Consider the following 24,172-nt stretch of genomic DNA (forward strand, 5'->3'; position numbering starts at 1 on the left):
AACATCACAATAGACACCATAAAGAAGATGAAGACGACGAAGAAGAGTATGGTGAAGAGGATGAGTATGATGATGATGAGGAAGATAATTTGTCCGCCAAGCATCATGGCCATAAAAGCAAATCCCACAAAGATAACAAAGAGGAAGATGATGAATATGATGATTACGAATACGATGATTTGGTTTCCGCTGATGCTTTGAATAATACCAAAAAAGCTGAGGTGGATGTGGTGTTCTTTAATCGTGTACCCAAAGTTGGTAGCCAATCATTAATGGAGCTAATGGTGCGTTTGGGTAAAATTAATGATTTTACCCATTCGCGCGATGTGGGTAAACCACATGAGACCATCTTCCTTCAACCGCCCAAGCAAAAGGAATTGATTCATGAAATCTACAATCTGACACGTCCACGCATCTACAGCCAACACATTGCCTATATTAATTTTACCCAACACCACATGCCTCGCCCCATTTATATAAATTTGGTTAGAGATCCCATTGAACGTATTCGTTCCTGGCATTATTATGTGCGCGCCGAATGGTATTATCGCGATTTGAAGGCTAAGCTAGGCGATAGAGCACCTCCAATGCCGGCCAAAGAATTTATGGAAATGGATTTGGACACGTGTGTAAAGACCGGAGATATTCATTGTCAGTTTAATCAAATGGAAATTAAAAACCCGGCTGGAGACCATCGTCGCCAGACCTTATTCTTTTGTGGACAAAACAAAAAGTTGTGCATGTAAGTTGAAAGAGAAAGAGAAAAAAGGAAGAATTTGCAAGATTTTAAAAATTTCAAAAATTATTCCAAAATTTTTAGGCCCTTTAATTCCAAGGCTGCCATGCAAAAAGCCAAAAGAACTGTGGAACAAGATTATGCAGTTGTGGGCACCTGGGAAGACACCAATATCACTTTATCGGTTTTGGAACATTATATACCGCGTTTCTTTAGGAATGCCAAAGCAATTTATTATGGTGAGATTTGAGCCTTATGTTTTCAATGGGAATTCCTTCTTAATGTGGTTTTTCTTGCAGAGGGCAAAGATCGTCTCTCCAAGGTCAATAGGAATAATGTTACCCGCCCCATCAGTGATGAGACCCGCATGATTTTAAGTAAAAACCTGACCCATGAAATTGAATTCTATGAATTCTGCAAACAACGTCTCTATTTGCAATATAATGCCATCAGCGATGGCCAATCGTTGGATAATGATGACTACATGTTGATACCTGATAGTGAAGAGTATGGTGACGAGGAGGAATGATTTAGAATTATAACGAATTTATCTTTTTAGTTTTAAGTAATAACATTTTTTACTTGTAAAAAAAGCAAAATAAAGTCCAATCGTATTTGATTTTTTTTTTTTAAATAAATACAACATTTTTTCTGGGGGCTACACAGATAATGAAAATGTCTAGAAAGCTTTAAGCTGTAACTTAAAATACAGTAAACGTTAATGAAAGTATTATACTGTAATATAAGAGCTTTTTCAGGAACCATAAAATATAAATGAGTCTTATTAAAGCTCTTTTATATGCACCTATGAAGCTTTAAGCTCTTCAAGCTAAACATGAGAAGACCTTAAGCTCTTTTATATGTACTCTAGTAGACCTTAAACTCTTCTATATAATTATGAGAAGACCTTAAGCTCTTCTATATGACTATGAGAAGACCTTAAGCTCTTCTATATGTACTCTAGTAGACCTTAAGCTCTTCTATATGACTATGAGAAGACCTTAAGCTCTTCTATCTGACTTTGAGAAGACCTTATGCTCTTCTATGTGACTATGAGAAGGCCTTAAGCTCTTTTATGTGTACTCTAGTAGACCTTAAACTATTCTATATAATTATGAGAAGACCTTAAGTTCTTCTATATGACTATGAGAAAACTTTAAGCTCTTCTATATGACAATGAGAAGCCTTTAAGCTCTTCTTTATGACTATGAGAAGACCTTATGCTCTTCTATGTGACTATGAGAAGGCCTTAAGCTCTTTTAGATGACTATGAGAAGACCTTAAGATCTTCTATATGACTATAGAAGACATTAAGCTCTTCTATATCATTAATCTCTATACCTTAATCTCTTCTATATGACTATGAGAAGATATTAAATTCGTGTATAAGGCTATGAGAAGACATTAAGCTCTTCTATATGACTGTCAGAAGACCTTAAGCTCTTCTATATGACTATGAGAAGACCTTAAGCCCTTCTATATGACTATGAGAAGACCTTAAGCTCTTCTATATGACTATAAGAAGATCTCAAGCTCTTCTTACCTTATATGACTATATCAAGGCCTTATGCTCTTCTATATGACTATAAAAAGATTTTAAGCTCTTCTATATGAAAATAAGATGACCCTAAGCTTTTCAATATATGTCTATAGAAGACTTTAATGTCACATAAAAAGACCTTAAGCTCTTCTATATGACTATAGAAGGCTTTAGGATCACTTCTATATGGCATGAAGAAAACCTTAAGACTTTGATGTCCTCTATATGAACATGAAAGCTTTAAGCTCTTCTATATGAATATAGAAGTCCTGAAGCTCTTCTATATGACTATAGGCGACCATATGCTCTTCTGCGTTACTATAGGAAACCTTCTACATTGCAATTGAATACATTAAGCTCTTTCTATATAACCATAAGAATATCTGAGGCTCTTCTATATGACCATAAGAAGTCTTTAAACTTTTGGATATGAATATTGAAAACAATGAAGGTTTTCAGTGTTGCTATAGCTGGCGCCCAATTAATTAATTTTCATATCACATCAAGAATGAGATTTAAATATAATTAAATTTTCCAAGAATCGCGCCCAACGTCGTAACATTCTCTATGCAGGATATTTACGTGTAACCATCATCAATCACCTGACACCCAACAGTCTATTGTAGTACAGGTTCCCTAAAAGTTCAACTTTATGCTGGCTAAACAAACTGGAAGAGGATATTTTGACGACGTCCTCAGGCTCAGTAGATAATGTTGTCATCTATGGTAGTTTGTTTACCTTAGCTGTTGAGAAAAGTGATATCTACGAAATGGCGAAAATGGCGCCCAACGGAAATAGGCCTTAACACTTAAATATAGAACTAATCGAAATTCAGATCTACCATATGGGAGCTTTTTACGAATAACCAAATTGTACATCATTTTAAAGTTCGCCCCCAATTCGGTCTTTAAGCATGAAAAAAATATGGCACAGGCATGCCATGCGGAATGTGTTAACCATTCCACATCCATTCGTGGGCTATAAGGTTATTTTCTTTCTTTACCTCTTTCAAAAATGGCGCCCAGCGCTGTGCTTAGCTCTTAACACCACTTGTAGAGAAGTTTTTCATGACTGAAGTACTCAGAAAATGTAAGCCAACATTACGATGAGTGAATTTGCCATCGCCGAAAATTTGCTAGTCAGGGTTTGAAACGCAGACCTTCTGAGCGCAAGGCGGACGTGCTACACAACCACGGCTCGCTATGTCCAAAATTTCCAAACCTTTTTATAGCAATCATTGAGACATCCACTTATTACAGATGCCATTTTCTGTGAAAATGGCGCCCAACGAGGAACAAGATAGAATGCAACAGTTGTCCCAAATAACTAATCTTCTCCCTTTTTAAGGTATATGTCTCACCTCCCGAATAGTTTAGATTTCTAATTACCCTTCCCAACTAATCTCAAAACACAATATTGTGGAAGTTTCCCTCCCAAAAACACACAATGCATTCACATTCATAAACATGCCATGCATTAGAACGCATTGCTTCATACATTTAATTAGTTGGGAAGAGGCTTAGTAGCATCTTGACAAAAAAACCGATTGTAACAATTTTGTTACCCCCTATTTCCTTCTCTTCTTCTCTTTTTCACTAATACAGCTGGACCGCCTTCATCCGAAACTCCTTAACAATACACCCTTTGCTCAATTCGATTTCCTTTTATTCAATCGTGTACCAAAAGTTGGTAGTGAATCGCTAATCGAATTGATACGCCAACTGGGTGAAGTGAATAATTTCAGTGTTAGTCGGGCGCCTTTTTCCCGGCCCATACACTATCATCTGAATGAGGTACAACAAGCGGATCTGGTTGATGAGCTCTATGAAATGGGACCATCGCATGCCTATAGCATCCATGTGAACTATATTAATTTTCGTCAATATGACACCTCGCAACCGATCTATATTAATATGGTACGTGATCCAGTGGAACGTGTAATTAGTTGGTTCTATTATCGTCGCACACCATGGAATGCTGTACAAAATTATCGTGTTTCAAAGAAATTTTTCGAACCTAAATTCTATAAAAAAGATTATGAGGAGTGTGTTTTAAAGGCTGATCCGGAATGTGTATATGAGCAGGGGGCAAGTTTTGCCCAAACCAAGAGTCAACATATACGTCAAACGTTGTTCTTTTGCGGTCATGATCCAGTTTGCGAGTAGGTTGCACATTTGATTTTCAGATTATTGTTTTATTAAGAACAACATTTGATTGTTATTTCGTAGACCTTTTAACTCCTATGGAGCTCTGCAGAGAGCCAAAGAAATCGTGGAACACGATTATGCTGTTGTGGGTTCGTGGGAAGATGTTAATGTCACTTTGAAGGTATTGGAAAATTATGTACCCAAATATTTCCGTGGTGCCACACAATTATATTATGGTAAAGAAATAGTTTGTTTTCTTATTTTTTTTTTTTCCTTTAAAATCTGACAAAATTTGTGTTTTTAGATGGCCTTGCCAATAGCAAACGTAATGGCAACAGCTGGAAACCCAAAATCCGTGAAGAAATCAAAGATTTGGTGCGCAAAAATTTCACTCGTGAATATGAATTTTATAATTTTTGTAAACAACGTTTATATAAACAATATTTTGCTTTAGATAATATTTAAAATAAGTTTTAATAATAACAATAAAACAATAACAATAATAAATAAATAATAAAATTTAATTAAACGGAATTGTGAATTTCCATAATTTATTGAAGAAATTTTTAAGGATTAAGGGTAAATTATTGGTCTGTTCCAAAATTGCAAGACTCAAGTAATATTTACTATATTTGTACGATATCATAAAGGAAAAATCGTTATCGTAATAAACATTTGCAAGTTGTGGAACAAAGCATAAATAAATTTCTCCTGATCGACTTCGACAATTAAATAAAATGTTTCTATATTTTACATACTTTATTGGTGTTTAAAATTGTTTACAGCAAGGTTTCAGAGCTTGGCGTTGGGCGCCATTTTTAAATGTCGAAGTGGATCACATTCTATACAGCATAGAGAGGAGTAGTCTTTGTGGCTGACTTAGAAGAATAGGTCTATATTAACGAAATGCACTGAATATCAACTGTCAATTCCATTGTATATACGTCAAATAAATCCTCATCTGAGATTCACTGGATATTGACAGTTGAAATCCACTTAAGTTCGTAAATGTAATCTCCCCAAAGATCTCTCCTGTATATTCTGTAAAGTTTAGTTTCAAATTTGCGCATGTCCAAACTGTTAAACTCGCTACGTTCCTGCCTCTCGGAATCTAAAAGCCGTCCTCCCAGCATGAAACTTGTCCAAGATATTCAAAGGATGGAAATCCAAGATCACATTCAACACAGCCTGAGAGTATTTTCGATTGTTCTGATGATCAGAAATGAAAAAATAAAATAAGTCCACCATAGGTTATGGGCAAATGGGCAGAACGACGGTTACATACGGCTTAGTTTACAGTTTGTCTGTTTGGAATAATTGCTGATGTTGAGTCAAATCGCTTTTGCGATTCCTGTCGTCCGATTCAATCTGACTGTTAATTAAGTTTAAAACTTTCGCATGTCTAAACTATTAAACTTCGCACGTTCCTGACTCCCGGAGTCTAAAACCGTCCTCCCAGCATGAAACTAGTCCAAGAGGGTTATTGTAGCAGCATAGAAACCCACTTAGAAGCATAGGTTTGAATCGCTTTTGAGATTAATGTAGCCAGATTCAATTTGACTGTCAATTAAGTATAAAACGTTCGCATGCCCAAACGTGCTGACTTTAGGAGTGTAATAGCCGTTCTATCATCATGAAAGTAGTCCAAGATATCCCGAGTATGGAAATCCATGATCACATTGAGAGGGCTTGTCATTATTTCGGTGATCAGCCCTTTGCACAATTGATAGTTTGGACAGTAGTGCCTTAAAACCAAGTGATTGGCATCAAATAAGTAAACCATAGGTTAGGATAGACAGAACCGCGATAACATACACCGATTATCAGTAGTACAACTTCATCAACTTAAGCCACCACCAAGTTTTCTGTTGGTCAACACTTGCCAAAATAAAGTTTGGATTTCCCATATTCTTTCCAACATGTCCAACCACCTCATGCCCTTGATGTAAGCTTGCTGAGATTTGCTGATCTTTGTAGAACCTACTTGTGTTCCAATTTCAAGATCCACTAATCTTTCCATAGTTTTCGATGGAAGAAGGACTAATTGGTCGATAGTCTTTAGGTAATGTGTAGCTGGTAATATGCCATTTAGTCTCGGCGATGTATAAGACTGAAAACTGTTAATCGCCCATTGAAGACTTGGGAAGCTAGAAATTTTTCAGCTGATTGGCTGCTGCTTATCGCCCTTGGGAAGCCAGTTAATTTATCTTTCAGCTGAACAATACCCGGCGCCCAATGATTCTTTTTGAAGGTCAATACTAGTCGGAAAGTCCGAATACCTAGACTCGTGGAATGGTTGGAGCCCAAACTTCTCTTACTTAAAAAATAGTAAGCAAAAATCAATGGGAGCCACCATGGTGCAGTGTTAAGAACCTCCCCCTTACCCTCAGGAAATCTGCGGTTCAATCCCTGAACATCAACATTTTCGGCAGTGACAAATCTCTCAGTGTAATGCTGGCTTACATTTCCGGAGTATTTCAACCATGAAAAACTTCTCCGCAAGTAGTGTCGTAAGGCACGCTGTTCGTACTGGAAGATAAAACGTAGGTCCCACATTACTGTACCAATATGAAATGGCGTACACTCATTAATATGAAAGAAGTTTCTCTTGTGCCTCCAGGGATTTTGTGGGATCATACATATACATATCACAAAAATATAACATTGACTGATACGATAACTTTCTCTTAAGAAAGTGGGGAATGGAACGCCTTTATTCACGTTTTTCCATTGAGGCAACTTTCAACGTAGAGGTATGTTCTTCTTGCGTGAAGTCTAATCTTTTGCCTAGAATCTTTTTAAATATTTTTTGAAACCCCTAAATCAACGAAAAACAGATCTTTCAAAGCAATGACTGATACGTGATTGACAACCTTCTGTTAAGGAAATGCGGAATGCAACGCCTTTTTTCACAATTTTCCATTAAGGCTCTGACAATACATAGTTCTCAAAGAGCAGCAATACATTGAAGGGACATCTGGCGCCCAACTTGAGACCGCTTTTTCCTAATAACAGACTAATATTTCCAGAAAACTTGAGTCAAATGCCAGGGAGATGCTAAAGTAGATTGTCGGGCTGGCTTAAGCAATGTAGGAATGGAGCGCTTTTAATCACGCTTTCTTTGGAGTCTGTTCAGTTTTGTTAATAAAATATGAATGTTCCGATAGCATTCTGTAACCGGTGAACCATTGTCTGGCGCCCACCCGTTAAATGTTTTTGAAGATATTATGGAATTTTATTACGATTTTCGTGGAGTCTTAATGTTTTATAAGTCAGCTTTTTCCAAGCATTATTCGGAAACTACATCTGGCGCCCAACATGATGCATTTCTTCTACCTAGTGTCATACAATGTGGGTATCTGTAGAAATTCGCAATAACTGCTTAATCGTTTTCCAAATTTCGCATTGAATGGCTCGCTGATGAACACTGCTGGAATGGCGTGCGGCCAACCGTTAAGATTCTCTTACGGGATGCGGACTGAAACCTTTTTACACATTCTCATGCAGTCTTATCGATTTTGACCACCTTCCTACACTATAACTAGGTTGATATTTTCTGAAGTTCGTAGTAACCGGTGAATAATTCCTAGAAATCGCGTCGGATGTTTAAGATTCACTACTTTAGACTGCCGGAAGGGCTGGCTTCCAACCATTACAGGCTCACGTATTTTGTTCCACCAAGAGACTTGTAATTTAATTCGCAGCTTTAGACTTTTCAGTTCAACTTCCTCTAGCCAAAGCAGAATATCTGGCGATATCATAATTTTGTATCTAGCAACTATCCTTCGCTTGCTTTCCCATACCAACATTTCATACAATGTCTGGCGCCCAACGTCTATGTCCCTCTAGGATTAGATGATACAATGAATGTATTTTTGAAAATACTTTATAATAGGCGAATCCTCTCTAAAACTCGAATCGGATGACAATAACTTGCTTAAAAAGACTGGAACAATGTTTGGCGCCCAATACTAGCAGCTATCTAAACAAAGGGGAAACAGGAACGCTTTTATTTGCGATACGCAAAATCTTCTTCTTTTTAAATTTTATACTTTTAGTTGCCTGATTTTCCATATCTTTCTCACAACAACAACAAATCTCTTTAAGTAACTTCTAAAAGCTTCCAAGCTTTATGCCACAAAATAGCTTTGCTTGGACAAGCGGAAAGGGAAAAGTAGCTAATATTTCTATATTTTCTAATGAATATTTTTCATATCCTACCACGATTTCATTTCCCCCAACCAGTATGAAACCTTGACATCGCGACACTTAAATAATACCCATACCGCTGAGCGTGATGTCATACTCTTTACCCAAATACCACGAACGGGTAGTACAACTCTCGTCAAAATGTTAGATGATCTCTCGAAAAGTAATGATTTTACAGCACATGTTGATGATCATCCGCCTGAAGTGGAAGTTATCTTTGATCGAGATGAACTAGAAGAATTTCTTGAAGATTTTTTCCATTTGGAGGGTTATTTCTCATATTCGGAACATAGAAATTGGATAAATATGACTGAATATGATTTACCGCGGCCAATATATATTAGTTTGGTAAGGCATCCCATCGAAAAGGTAATGAGTGCCTACTATGAGGAACGGCACCCTTATGTGTTTGTCAATCGTATCAAAGATTTAGCCGATAAGAAAATACCTTTTAAAAAATATTTTGATACAACGTTTAATGATTGTGTGGTAGAGGCAAAACGCCCTGCCTGTCAATTTGATTCAAAAATGGCATTTAATAAGGACTTTCGTCGTATGGCAAGGCATTTTTGTGGCAATCAACCAGTGTGCAGGTATGAGAAAATGTTGATTTGTAATGTTATATAGAGCTTTTAATATAGAAACAGATCTGTGTTTTCCGGAAGGGAGATAAGAGGAGGAAAAATTCTAAAATAGCCAGAGGACTCTTCTTTTCCGTTTTTACAAAAGCTTGCTAATAACAACCCAAGCCATTAGAAGCTTTTATAAAACATTTTTAAAGCTTTTTGCCTTGAGATCAAATTAAAGCTTTAAAACAAAGCTTTCACAATCTAGCAAAAAAGTTTTGGAAACTCTAAAACCTGTCCCTTCTGTTCCTGTTTTTTTACCCAAGCTGTACACCCTAAGACCCGGTCATTTGAATAACACCATTAAAGCGAAAACAGAAAAATTGATTTTCAATCGTTTGCAAAAAGTTGGCTCACAATCCCTAATGACCCTTATCGAACAACTGTCACACGTTAATAACTTCACTGCTTTTGTGAATCAAGAAAATGCCACAGTTCGCGTTATCTACCCCTACGAAGAGGAAGAAGCTATTGCCGAAGAAATTACAAGCGTAAATGGTGCCATGTCTTATGTGGAACACATTAATTGGATTGATTTTGAAAAATTCGATTTACCCAAACCAATTTATATTAATTTAGTTCGCCATCCCATAGAAAAAGTGATGAGTGCGTATTATTATATTCGACATCCTGCGGTCTTTAGTTATTATTTGTTACGTGGTACTGTTAACAGGGAACCAAGAGAATATTTCGATACATGTTTTAATGATTGTGTGAAAGCTGGTAAGATTGCAGAATGTCGTTTTGATACCGAAACAGAAGTCTATAAGGATTGGCGTCAATTTGCAATGTATTTTTGTGGCAATCGAAAGGAATGCAAGTAAGAGTTGTGGGAGAAAAATATTTAAAAAAATTTGGGGATTTGAGGAGAGAGGTCAAATATATGGGAAATAAGCTTTAATGTGTTCAAGTATTATAGGTTATCAATGTAATAAGATTTGGTAGAGTAACTAATTTTTCTATGATCTGCAAAACAATCTTATATTTATAAACCTGAAAGCTACAAGCACATTCGTAAATATTTGATTTATTTGAAATTACGAAAACTATATCTTCAAAAATTCAACAAATTCCCATACAGATTTTCTGAGAAAGTTTGTTCAAATATAATTGAACAAAGCTTTTCACGACTTTTAAAGCTTTGGGTATTGTTGAAAAACCTTACTATTAATAATGAATTATTTAACTTGAGAAAGCTCGTTAAACTATAAACAAAAATATATATGAATTTTTCTAAATAAACGACAAAGGCTTTTTGAAGCTCTCTGAATGCTATATTGAAATATTAAATATTTTACTGAAAAGCTTTTGAAAAACTTTAAAGCTCTCCACAATGATTAAGTTTTAAAAAATTCCTACGAAAGCTTTTCTTTTGCAAAAAATTGAAAGCTCTATTAAATCTTCAATGTGAGCCTTCCGGAATGAACCTTAAATAAACATCCAAAGCATTTTGAAGCTCCTTAAATTATGTACTAAATAAATCACTGAAAAGCTTTTACTAAATTTGAAAGATCTCGATAATGATCAGTAGTGCGATTCTCTAACACAGTTTTTGAGTTGCCGACAAAAATTTGTAAATTTAAAATGCTTATAATTTCGGTAATTAACGATATTTTTCGGTATGTTAGCGACGAACAAAAAGTAGTCGTAAAGTTCTACCGATAGCAAGAGTGTTGCCAACTTTTATTTGAACTTTTCATTCATAATTTTGCATTTTAATTGTAAAGATTTTTTCGTTAATTCAAAAAATGAGTTAGAGAGTCGCACTACAGTTTTTGAAACGTCCCTTCGAAAACTTTTATTTCCTAACAAATTTGAAATCTCTATTAAATCTTCTATATGAATTAGCTGGAATGAAGCCTTATAAGTCAACTCAAAATTAGCTGTTGCAAATTTAAAGTTTTTGAAGTTCCTTATGCTGTATTAAATACTTTTTTGAAAAGCTTTTGTTGAATTTGAGACCCCTCCCAAAAGATAATGAAATCTCTCCTCAAAAGCTTGTATTTCATTGAAATATTTAAATTTGAAAGTATTACATACCTTTTTCGATTCAACTTACTTAAACTTCAACTTTCATAAACATGTTCTAAGCTTAATATTGTAAAAATGTCCTTAAATAACGCATTTTATTAAAAACCTTTAAAAGCCACTAAAAGCTTTCTAAACTGATAAAACTATAAAACATCCTCAAAGATATAAGGCTCAACGCTTTTTATAAAAGCTTTTGAAAAAAGCTTAATAAAGTTTAAAAACTATAAAACATCCTCAAAGATTTTCTTGAACAAGTTTTTAAGGTACGAAAGCTCAACAAAAAGCTTAAGCCTTTTTTAAAAAAAAGCTAAAGGCTTTTTTAAAAAAGCTTTCGAAGATACTAAAAGCATTCTAAACTGATACAACTTTGAAAACTATAACAGCCTGTTCATGTATGTCGATAAGAAAATGAATGCGCAAGAAAAACTACCAAATTTGAGTGTGCTTTTCAAATTTGTTTTTTGTTTTGAAGTAAAAGCAAAGGCAATAATATTTCAAAAACTAAAGTTTGGGTGTGTTTCATGCGCACACATTTTCGTTTCGAAATACATAAACTGGGGGTAAAACTTTCTTAAAGATTTTTTGAAAAAGTTTTTAAGAAACGCTTTCAGAACTCAAAGCTCAGGGCGCTTAGGTTTCTACAGATTTATCTGTCGATAAAACATTGTTAAAAGCTTTGTTTAATCTGCTAAATTTGATAAATTTATTATAACAATCCAATAAATGGCATTCCAACTTTTCTGAAATATAGAAGTAGTAGTCTGAAAGCTCACACACCCAAAAGAGAAATTGAAAGCGCTCTATTTAGCTTAAAATTCGAAAACTTTCCCTAAATGTTTTAAAATCTACACATTTTAATAAAACGCTTTTGAGCAAAAAGCTTTCTAAAATCATAAAATTTTTAAAACAATAAAATACCCTTAGAAATTTTGTTGGCGCTAAAACATGTTGAAAGCTTTTTTCAATTCTACTAAACATTACAAATAAATATAAATAATCCGTTTAATGGCATTAAAGCTTTCTTGAAATGTAAAAGTTATTGTCCAAAAGCTTACACATTCAAAAGAAACCTTGGGAGCATTTTATTTAACTTAAATTCTAGAAATCCCCTTAAATTATGTCTAAAAATAGCAAATTTTATTAAAAAATTGTCGAACAAATTAAAAGCTTTCTAAAATTATAAAATGTTATAAAACCAATAAAATATCCTTACAAACTTTCTTGAAATTAAAAAAAATTGTTTAAGAAACGCTTTTCGAACTCCAAGCTCAATATTATGCTTAAAGTTTTTAGAGATTTGGTTGCCGCTAAAAACTTGTTGAAAGGCTGTTTCTAATCTGTCAATTTTTAAAAAGTATGTGAACAGTCCATTTAATGTCATTAAAGCTTTCTTGAAATAAAAAATTTATAGTCTAAAAGCTCACACATCCAAAAGAAACATTGAACGCGCTTAATTTAACTTTTAAATTCTAGAAATTCCTTAAATGGTGTGTTGACAATTATACCTTTTATTAAAAAGCTTTTGGAAAAAATTAAAAGCTTTCTAAAATAATAAAATTTTTAAATCAATAAAATATCTTTAGAGAAAGAAATTCTCGATCAGAGTGGTTCTTTGCTATAGTCTTCCCTGCCTTACCCCTTGGTAAACATCGCCTGGGATAAAGCCTTACTATTTTGAAAAACAAAACAAAAATTAAAGATTTTCTTGAAATTAAAAAAAAAAATCATATACATATGTATAATTTTGAAAATTTATATGAACAATCCGTTTAAAGCCATCAAAGCTTTCTTGAAATATAAAAGATGTAGTCTTCAAGCTCACACTTCAAATAGAAACATTAAGAGCGCTTTAAGTTAAGATTCTAGAAATTCCCTTGAAAAATGTTTGAACAAATTAAAAGCTTCGTAAAATGATGAAAATTTGTAACCAATAAAATATCCTTAAAGATTTTTAATGGACGCTTTTCGAACTCAAAGCCCAATATAAGGATTAAAGTTCATACAGTTTTATTCGACGATAAAAACTATGTTTAAAGCTTTTTTAAACATTTATATGAACAAGCCATTAACGACCGTTAAAGCTTTTTTGAAATATAAAAGTTATTTTCCGAAACACACACATTCAAAGGGAACTTTGAAAGCATTTTATCTAACTTAAAGTATCTTCAATACCTTTTTCGAATCAACTTCAAGGGGGTTATTCTGAAAGAAAATCTGCCATGCGTTTTGTCTGTCCGCCGTTTCAACATAAAGGAGAGAGTGAGAAAAGTTACAGAGAATGTTCGTTCAGAACAATCCCCAAAAGCAACCATTTTCTAAACTTAAACTTTCCAAGTTTTCCTTAAATTTTGCTTTAAAAATGCACATTATATTAAAAAGCTTTAAAAACGAGAAACCTTCTAAAACAAGACGTTTAAAACTATAACACCTCCTTACATCTTTTCTTGAAATTTGAAAAAAAAAAAACAAAGCTCAATAAAAGTCTTAAAGTTCTAACAGATTTACTCGACGAAAGCTTTTTGAGGCCTTTTTAAATCTGGTTAATTTACACATATGAACAATCATTAAATTACATTAAAGCTTATACAAATATAATAGTATAAAAGTTCCCACATCCAAAGAGAACAATGAAAGCTCTTTATTTCAACATTAATCTTCATGAGGATCTTCTTAACATATATTCCAAACTTTTGAAGATGTCGAAAGCTTTCAAAAGTTAAAAAAATCGTTAAATATGTGAAGCTTGAAAAAATGTTTTCAAGGAACTCAAAGCTTTCTTGAAATAAAAATATAATTGCCCAAAAGTTCCTACATCCAAAGGAAACGCCTTATTTCAACATTAATCTTCACGAGAACGCTCTTAATATATATTAAAAATTTTTGAAAATGTCTAAAGCTTTCAAAGTTTAAAAAAATCGTTAAATATGTGAAATTTTAAAAATGTTTTCAAGGAACCCAAAGCTTAATAAAAGTCTTAATATTCTCAGATTTAGTTGATCAAAGATTTTTGAGACACCTTTTATTTTAAATCTGGTTAATTTATATGAACAATTATTAAATTAAAGCTTCATTGAAATAAAAATGTTATAGTCCGAAAGCCCCCACATGCAAATGAAACATTGAAAACCTTTCATTTCTGAATTAATATTCATGAGGACGTTCTTAATATACATTCAGAACTTATGAAGACGTCGGAAGCTTTCAAAAAATAAAAAAATCATTAAATATGTCCTGGGGACTTTAGAGAAAGCTTTTTTAACATACAATTTGTAATCCGAAATATACATTTTATAATACAATAGCTCACACATCCAAAAAAAAAAACGTTGAAAGTGCCTTCTTTAGCACATCTCTTTATGAAAACATCCTTAAAACATACTCAAAGTTTTTGAAAAATTCGAAAGCTTTTACAACTTTTTTTAAAAAAAAAATTATAATATGTTTTGAGGACTTTAGAGGCTTTTAAGTCGATTAAAAAAAATAATATAAAATGTAAGCTCCAAGATGTGAAAGAAACGCTTAAGATTTTCATTGTAACACAAGTTTAAACTTGAAAGCTTTACCAATACCATTTATATCTCAAGAAACAACTGTATAACTTTGTCCAAGTTGTCGAGGAGCTTTTGTTTAACTTCCTCTAACTGAAAGCTTATGTACAAAATAATTTTCTTTTAAACGAAAAGAAACAAATTCAACATTCAAATTGCGAATCTCTGTTTTCTGACTCTTTTTTTCTTAATATCATATCTTTCTTAATCAAGAAAAAAGCTTAGAAAAGGAAGCATGAATGACGTCTATTGTGTTCAATAAAAAAGCTATTGCAATACAAAAAACATTTCGTAAAGTTCATCAAAAATTATCTAGATTTGCAAGCTATGAATAAGCGACATATCGGTTTGAATGCGCCATAAGCTTTTAAGTTAACTTCCAGCTAGTTTTTCTTTTTTTAATTATATACTTTCTTCAAAAGCTTTTCTACAAAATTACTTCTTTATACGCTCCGGAATTGTTAATTCCCAACATAAAGCTTTCAAATATTCATGCCTACCTATTTTAAAGCTTAGAGCTTTCAACGAAAAAGCCCGTGCTTTTAAAGCTTAGTACCTCACAGTGTTTCAAAACAAATCATTTTTATTTTTTGGAATCTAACCACAAAATTGGTTTCCATTTCTCTTCTTTAAAGTTATATACCCTTGATGCCAAGAGCTTAAACAATACCGGAATTGCTGGTCAAGAATGTCTCTTATTCAATCGTATCGAAAAAGTTGGTTCCCAATCCCTAATGACACTATTAAGAGATTTAGCGGAAGTTAATAATTTTACACCCTATGTCAATGACGATGCTGCACCCAATTATTTACTACTCACTGAACAAGAAGAACGTGATATTGCCGAAGAAATATCCGCTGTGGCGGGGCCTATGTCTTATGTTGAACATTTAAATTGGATAAATTTCACCAAATATGACTTACCTAAACCAATTTATGTCAATATGATACGCCACCCCATACAGAAAGTAATCAGTGGTTACTATTATATGCGCCATCCCGCAGTATTTGGTTTTTATGTAAAAACGTTTGGGAGGAAAATAGAAAACCGAGAGTGGTTTGAAACCACTTTCAATGATTGTGTTAAACAGGCCAAAATCCCGGATTGTATATTTGATCCGCATAATGACTATAACAAAGATTGGCGCCGATTTTCTTTGCATTTATGTGGAAGCCATCCGGATTGCAAGTAAGCTAATGAAATTTAAACAGAACACAGTTTTAGGGAAACAATTTGAAATTGACCTCCTCCTATTGCCCTTTTTAAGAAGTTACAGATCTGTTTCTATACTCTGTTGATTATTTTGAAAAAAAAAAGTGAAATTAAATTTTCATTCAAATTTGCAGAAACTTTAATTCCCCCACCGCCACACAAATAGCCAAACAAAATATTGAACGAGAATATGCTGTTGTGGGTTCCTGGGAAGATACCAATATAACCCTAACCGTATTGGAACATTATATACCAAGATTTTTCCGCGGTGCTACAGAAATGTTTTACAGTAAGTGAACCAAAAGGTTGAATAGCCAGTCCTACGTCTTTTTTCACATCTTAAAAACAATTTTCCAGGTGACACAACCGGCAAATTCAAGAAAAATTCTACACCTCACAACACCGACTTGGAACCAGAAGTTGAGGCTAAATTGAAAATTCAATTCTCCTATGAAATTGAATTGTACAACTTCTGTAAACAACGTTTGTACAAACAGTACATTGCCATCAAGAAGGAGGAACTGATGGAGAAGTTTAACTAACGAAATGGCGAAATTAATTAATAAGTTTATATTAAATTAAAGATTCCAAAAAATTCCCCAATTCCAAACAACTTTAAAATCCGTCATACGGTTCAACAGCCAATCGCAGCCGAGCTATTATCATTTGCCCTTAATGCTGTTGATATTTTTGTAGCATTTATTTTCAATACCTTTAGAAATTAAGAAATACCATAGAGATTGATACGAACAAATAATTATAATAAAATTTATATAAAACAAAATATTAGTAAAATATTTTGTACTTACAATGAATTTCTTGAATAAATTGTCCAAAATCTATGCAACATTCAGATTCCCTTGCATACTTCTAGGTATGCAGTAGGAAAACCAGTAACCACAACAACACGACTATTGGGATTGAAATACCAAATAATTTTCTACGTGAAAACAATGTATTTTTTCTGAAATACTTTCTATACAAAATTTTTTTCAAAAACATCTTCTATACAAAAAATTGTATGTAAGTCAAGCTTAATCTCATATTTGTTGTTTCCAAATTTAGTAACAAAAAGTTTAAAGTGGGATGTAGTTAGAATTGATTACTTTTAAAATTTGTATCCAAAACATTTCCTATATGAAATGTTATCACAAAAATTTTCTATACGAAAATATTTTAACTAGAATAGCATTTTCAAAATATTTTTTCTGAAATATTTTCTATGCGAAAATATTTTCCTGAAATCTTTTCTATACAGAAATATTTTATCTAAAATATTTTTTATAAGAAAATATCTTATCAGCAATATCTTCTATACGGAAATATTTTATCTGATATATTTTCTATACAAAAATATTGTATCTGAAATATTTTTTATACTAAAATATTTTATCTGAAATATAGGCAAATTTTTCAAATAAATAAAAATTAACTTGAGCCAGGATGGGGTTTGAAGCCAAAAATGTGTTATCACGGCGTGTTAGCGTTCAGAACCAAAACTCATAACTTCCAAAGGCTGCGCTAAGCTTTGTTATGAAAGCCATAGAGAACAGATTAAGTGGACGAATACCCACACAATAAAAACAAATTCCATTTGAAAGAGAAAAGGTTCGATGACATAGAAGCCACTCCACAGCCGATATGTCTGATGACATAATAGTAGTTGGGTGGGTTCGAATTTTGGGCTTTCCTTTTTCACTTGTAATCATCATCATAAGCTCGACTCCAACAAGAAATTAATTTCTTTTTTTTCAAAAAAAAAAAAAAAAATAAAAAACTGCTGGAATTTGAACCCACGTCCTTGAAAACATATTTAAAAAATGTTGTCACGGCGTGTTAGCGTTCAAAGCCAAAACTCATAACTTCAAAGGCAGCGAAAAAAAGTGTTTGTCGTGAAGAAAATGCGTTTCAGCGGCAAATATCCGCGTAAATGTATAAAGCACATTTGAAAAACGAAAAGTTCTAGGACAGAGAAGCCATTACATAGTCGATACGTCTGAAGATCTGCTTTACCACCAGTGAAACCAGGTAACGTAATTTGGTGACTATGTGGGTTCGAGTCTTTGGCTTTCCTTCTTCACTTGCAAATAATTTCCGATCATCAAGCTTAAATCTAAACGAGAAAATTAATAAAAATTAATTTTTTTTTAAATATTTCCTATAAGAAATAATTTATCTCACAGAAATTAATTAAAAAATGTTTTTTTTTTAATATTTCCTATATGAAATAATTTATCTCAAGATTTTTAAAGAATACTTTTCAAATTATTGCGAAGTTTTAAAGAATATTATTCCAAAACTTGTGGATTTATAAAAAATATTTTTATTTCAAAAATTGTGGATTTTTCTAAGAATATCTTTTAAAAAATTGTCGATTTTTAAGAGAAATTTTCTAAAAATCAGTGATTTTTTAAAGAATATTTCTAAAAAATTACGGATTTCAAAAAAAAAAAAAAAAATAATTAAAAATAGTTATCTTTTATATTTTCAAATAAAAATAGTTGATTTTTTATAGAATCTTTTATCAGTGATTTTTAAAGAAATTTTTTTTCAAAAAAATAGTGGTTATTTTTAAAAAATTTTTCAAAAATTGTTTTTTAAAGAAATTTTTTCAAAAATCATGGATTTTTAAAGAAATTTTTTTTTTCAAAAACGTGGATTTTTACAGAATAATTTTTTCAAAAATCGTGGATTTTTAAAGAAATTTTTTTTCAAAAAAAGTGGATTTTTACAGAATATTTTTTTTTTCAAAAATCGTGGATTTTTAAAGAATATTTTTTTCACAAATCCTGGATTTTTAAAGAATATTTTTTTCAAACATCTAGATTTTTTTAAGAATATTTTTTCAAAAATCTAGATTTTTTAAAGAATTTTTTCTGATATATTTTCTATACGAAAATATTTTATCTGAAGTATTTCCTATGGTAAAATTTTTTTTCTGAAATATTTTCTATATGAAAATATTTTATCTGAAATATTTTTTTATACGTACATATTTGATATGAAATATTTTCTATAGGAAAATGACTTATCTGAAATATTTTGTATACGGATGTATTTTGTATGAAATATTTTCTATAGGAGAATTTTTTTCTGAAATATTTGCTATACAAAAATATTTTATCTGAAATATTTCCTTTGCATAAATATTTTATCTAAATTATTTCTATACGAAAATATATTATCTGAAATATTTTCATACGAAAATATTTTATCTGAAATATTTTCATACCAAAATATATTACCTAAAATATTTTCTACACGAACATATTTCATCTGAAATATTTCCTATGGCAAACAATTTCTTAAATAAAATATTTTCTACTCGAAAATAATTTATCTTAAATTTTATATTTTATCTGAAATATTGACTATTCGAAAATATTTAATTTGACATATTTGCTATACGAGAATATATCATCTGAAATATACTCTATACGAAAATACTTTAACTGGAATATTTTCTATACGAAAATATTTTATCTGAATTATTTTCTCTACAAAAATATTTTATTTGAAATATTTTCTATACGAAAATATTCTACCTGACATCATTTCGAACATTTTCTATACAAACATTTCTATTTTAAAATTTACGAATATATTTTTTCTGAAATATTTCTCATACGATAAATAGTTTATCTGAAATATTTTTTCACGAAAATATTGTATCTCAGATATTTTCTTTGCGAAAATATGGTATCTGAAATGACATTTTCTATACGAAAGTATCGTATATGAAATATTTGTATACGACAAAATTTTATCTGAAATAATATCTACAAGAAAATATTTTAACTGAAATATTTCTATACGAAAATATTTTATCTGAAATATTTCTGTACGAAAATAACTTATCTGAAATATTTTTTATACACGAAAATATTTTATCTGAAATAATTTCTACGCGAGAATATTTTATCTAAAATATCTTTTTACGATAATATTTTATCTAAAATATTTCTATACGAAAATGATTTATCTGAAATATTTTCTATACGACATTATTTTATATGAAACAATTTCTACAGGAAAATATTTTTGTAAGAACATGTTTTATCTAAAAAATTTCCTATGTCAAAATTTTTTATCTGAAATATTTCCTATAGGAAAATATTTCATCTGAATTAGCACTTTATATACGAAAGTATTTCATCTGAAATAAGTTATATGCGAAAGTGTTTTATCCAAAGCCTTTTTTATACGAAACATTTGTATTCGAAAAAATTCTATAAGAAAATGTTTTATCCGAAATATTTTGAAGAGAATTAATGCGAAAATGTTTCTATTTAAAAAAAATTCATCCGAAACACTTTCTTTTGTCCGAAATATTTTCTATAAGAAAATATTTTGTCCAAAATATTTTCTACTTGAAAATAATTTATCCGAAATATTATCTATTCGAAAATATTTTATCCGAAATATTTTCTACATTTTTGAGATATATTCTATGACAAACATTTTCCGTAGGAAAGAATTTTATTCGAAACACTTTTTGCAGGAAACTTATTCGAAACACAGAAATGTTCTTTATCCGAAAAATTTTCTTCTCGAAAATATTTTATCCGAAACATTTTATGCAGGAACTTTTTTGATACATAGAAAATGTTTTATCCGAAACCTCTTTTATACGATAATTTTCTATAATAAAATGGTTGATCTGTTTTCAATAAGACAATGCCAAACCAAAAGCTTGCATTCCTATTAGACAGCTGATCAGCCGATTAAGGTGTTCCTAAAAGTATGCAACTTTATAGATACGAATACCCCATACTATTTTAATCGCTGGTGGCCGCATCGAAAACGATTTGAACTGAAAGAGTATGTCCTAAATATTTCCCTTTTCTCTTCTTTTTTTTTGGTATCTCATAAATGCATTGACATTTTTAAAGCTTCATATTTCCTAATTTTTTCTGGAATGGTATTAATTTGTTTACAAAAAAAAACTGAATGATTCTCTTTAAGCTTCCTGATTATTCCCTACTTTTCATGCAAATGTCTTACTAACACAGAGAACGTAGCTTGTTTCCACACATTCCATGGCGGCAGTATACCTTTTTGTCTTTTGTCTTCAATACAGAATAGTAACTACAATATTCTCTCTCTTTCCCACTTTCTTTGTGTTTCTCCCCTTCTCCAGCTTTTTTCCCTAAACCCAGATGCATTAAATAATACCAAAAAAGCTCAAGTGGATATACTCTTCTTTAATCGTGTTCCCAAAACGGGCAGTGTTCAAATGATAAATCTTTTGAAAAAATTAGGCACCCTACATGATTTTGAGGTGGAAGTTGATCCCCAGCAGGGTGGCGTACGCAGCATACTTGAAGATGATGAAATTGAAAATCAAATCGATAATATCAGCAACCTGGAAGAGGGTAGTGTTTTTGTTAGTCATGTGAATTATTTAAATTTTACCGATTACGATGCGGAACGTCCCATCTATATGAATATGGTGCGTGACCCCGTGGAAAGGGTTATCAGCTGGTATTACTATGTTCGTTCTCCATGGATTTTCGTACCGAAGAGACGTAAAAGTAATCGTCCCATGCCAAATCCTAAATGGGCAAATACCGAATTTGATCAGTGTGTTTTGAATAAGGATAAGGCTTGTACATATATTGAAGGATCTGGATTCGAGAGGGCCGGAGATCATAGAAGGCAAACATTGTTTTTCTGTGGTCACAATGAGCATAAATGCATGTAAGTTGGAAAAGTATCAAACTTCTTCTTCATAAATGAGAGAGTAACAATTATGTTCTGCAATTTAAGGCCCTTTAATGCCCGTTTACCGCTGGAAATTGCCAAACGTACTGTGGAACAGGAGTATGCTGTGGTTGGTACCTGGGAAGATACCAATGTTACGCTAACTGTATTGGAAAATTATATACCACGTTATTTTAAGGGAGCCACAAAAATGTATTATTGTAAGTTTTAAATAAACAAAATTCCGGCTGAAGTTGTTTCTAAAAAATTCCCAATTTTTTTTCTTTTTAGTGGACTTGGCCGATGACCACAAAAACAGTAATCCCATGAAACCCCACATTAGCGAAGAGATTAAGAATATGGTGCGTCGTAATTTTACCCGTGAAATTGAATTCTATCAATTCTGCCGCCAGCGTCTGCATAAACAGTATTTCGCCTTGAAACAAAACGAATTGCGTGAAATCGAAGAAAAGGAAAATCAAAGAAAATTGACTTTCCTCAATAAGGCTTTGTTGAGATTAAATTAAGAAGAGAAGGAATATACTCTACTTCATTTTTAGACTATAATTTCAATAAATAAATATTTTTCTAACAAAAAAAAAACAAGTCTTGTTTTAAATTAATGGAAAGCCAGATTTTTTATATCTATTATTATTAAAAAAAAATTTTTTTAAATAATCGTGGATTTTTAAAGACTATTTTTTTAATAATCTAGGTTTCTAGGATTTCTTAAAGAAAATATTTTTTAAATAATCGTGGATTTTTAAAGATTATTTTTTTAATAATCTAGGTTTCTAGGATTTCTTAAAGAAAATATTTTTTAAATAAATAATTTTTTAAAAAATCGTGGATTTTTAAATAAAATATTTTTTCAAAATTTGTGGAATTTTTAAAAAAATATTTTTTTTTTCAAAAATCGTGGTTTTCTAAGAAATATGTATTTATTTTTTCAAAAATGATGGATTTTCTAAAGAATATTTATTTTCAAAAGAATATTTTTTTCAAAAAGTTGTCGATTTACTAAAGAACATTTTTTCAAAAATCGTTGATATTTTTCTTTGTTGAAAATATTATTTTTCAAAAATCAAGGAATTTTCAGAGAATATATTTATTATAAAGTCGGGGATTTTTTTAAAAAAATATTTTTCTAAACTAGGATTTTAAACAATATTTTTTTCAAAAATTGCAGTTTTTAAGAAATATTTTTAAAAAACTTTTAATTTTTTAAAAATAGTTTATAAATAATATAAGAATAATTTTAAAAATTATTGGAACTTTTAAAAACATTTCTCACATATCTTGAATTTATGAGTATTTTTCAAATATGGGGGATTTTTTAATGATTATTAAACTTTTTTTTCAAAAATCGTTAATGTTTTTAAAAATATTCGTTAAAAAATCTATGATTTTCAGAAAATATTTTTTGTAAATTTAGTGGTTTTTTACAGAATATTTTTAAAAAAATTTTGGATTTTTAAATGAGTTTTTTCAAATAAACGCAGCATTTTCAAGAACATGTTTTTAAAAGAGATTTTTTAAACTCGCGAATTTTTGAAGAAAAAAATAATAATCGTGGATTTATTAAAGAATACTTTTCAAATAATCGTGGATTTTTAAAAATATTTTTTCAAATAATTGTGGATTTTTACAAAATATTTTTTTCAATTAATCATGGATTTTTAAAAAATACTTCTTTCAAATAATCATGGATTTTTTAAGAAAATTTTTTTTCAAAAATCGTAGATTTTTAAATAAAAAAGGTTGAAGAAAGCAATAAAAATAAAAATAAAATCGTAGATTTTTAAAGAATATTTTTTTTTCAAATAATCGTGGATTTTTAAAACATTTTTTCTCAAATAATCGTGGATTTTTAAAGAATTTTTTTTTTTTTCAAATAATCGTGGATATTTAAAGAATATTTGTCAAAAATCGTGGATATTTTAAAGAAAAATTTTTAAAAAATCGTGGATGTTTTAAAGAAAATTTTTTCAAAAATCGTGGATATTTTAAAGAAAAATTTTTAAAAAATCGTGGATGTTGTAAAGAATTTTTTTTTTTCAAAAATCGTGGATATTTTAAAGAAAAATTTTTCAAAAATCGTGGATGTTTTAAAGAAAAATTTTTAAAAAATCGTGGATATTTTAAAGAAAATTTTTTAAAAAAATCATGTATATTTTAAAGAAACATTTTTAAAAAAATCGTGGATGTTTCAAAGAACGTTTTTTCAAAAATCGTGGATATTTTAAAGAAAAATTTTTCAAAAATTGTGGATATTTTAAAGAAAATTTTTTAAAAAATCGTGGATTTCTTAAAGAACATTCTTTCAAAAATCGTGAATTTCTTAAAGAACATTCTTTCAAAAATCGTGGATTTCTTAAAGAACATTCTTTCAAAAATCGTGGATTTCTTAAAGAACAT

The 24,172-nt window shown here is 30.9% G+C and overlaps 1 protein-coding gene across 3 annotated transcripts in view; it reads left to right on the plus strand.

Moving 5' to 3' along the window:
* LOC141402725 (uronyl 2-sulfotransferase homolog pip-like) overlaps positions 1–24,172 on the plus strand; it is a 266,172-nt gene that overhangs the window by 212,833 nt on the left and 29,167 nt on the right. Inside the window, exons 4-6 of one of the 3 annotated variants that reach the window (XM_073984601.1) lie at positions 3,882–4,438; positions 4,506–4,660; positions 4,729–4,909. The exons of 1 other annotated variant lie outside the window; for it this stretch is intronic. In XM_073984601.1, coding sequence (XP_073840702.1) covers positions 3,882–4,438; positions 4,506–4,660; positions 4,729–4,889 — 873 coding nt within the window. In that variant the 3' untranslated portion in view covers positions 4,890–4,909. Of the gene's footprint in view, positions 1–3,881; positions 4,439–4,505; positions 4,661–4,728; positions 4,910–15,473; positions 16,028–16,185; positions 16,341–16,408; positions 16,625–24,172 lie in introns of those variants that run through there. One more of the 3 variants, XM_073984600.1, reaches the window with a different exon arrangement.

Source organism: Musca autumnalis, unplaced genomic scaffold, assembly GCF_047663935.1.
Source record: "Musca autumnalis isolate F117 unplaced genomic scaffold, ASM4766393v1 scaffold_4, whole genome shotgun sequence".
Lineage (NCBI taxonomy): Eukaryota > Metazoa > Arthropoda > Insecta > Diptera > Muscidae > Musca > Musca autumnalis.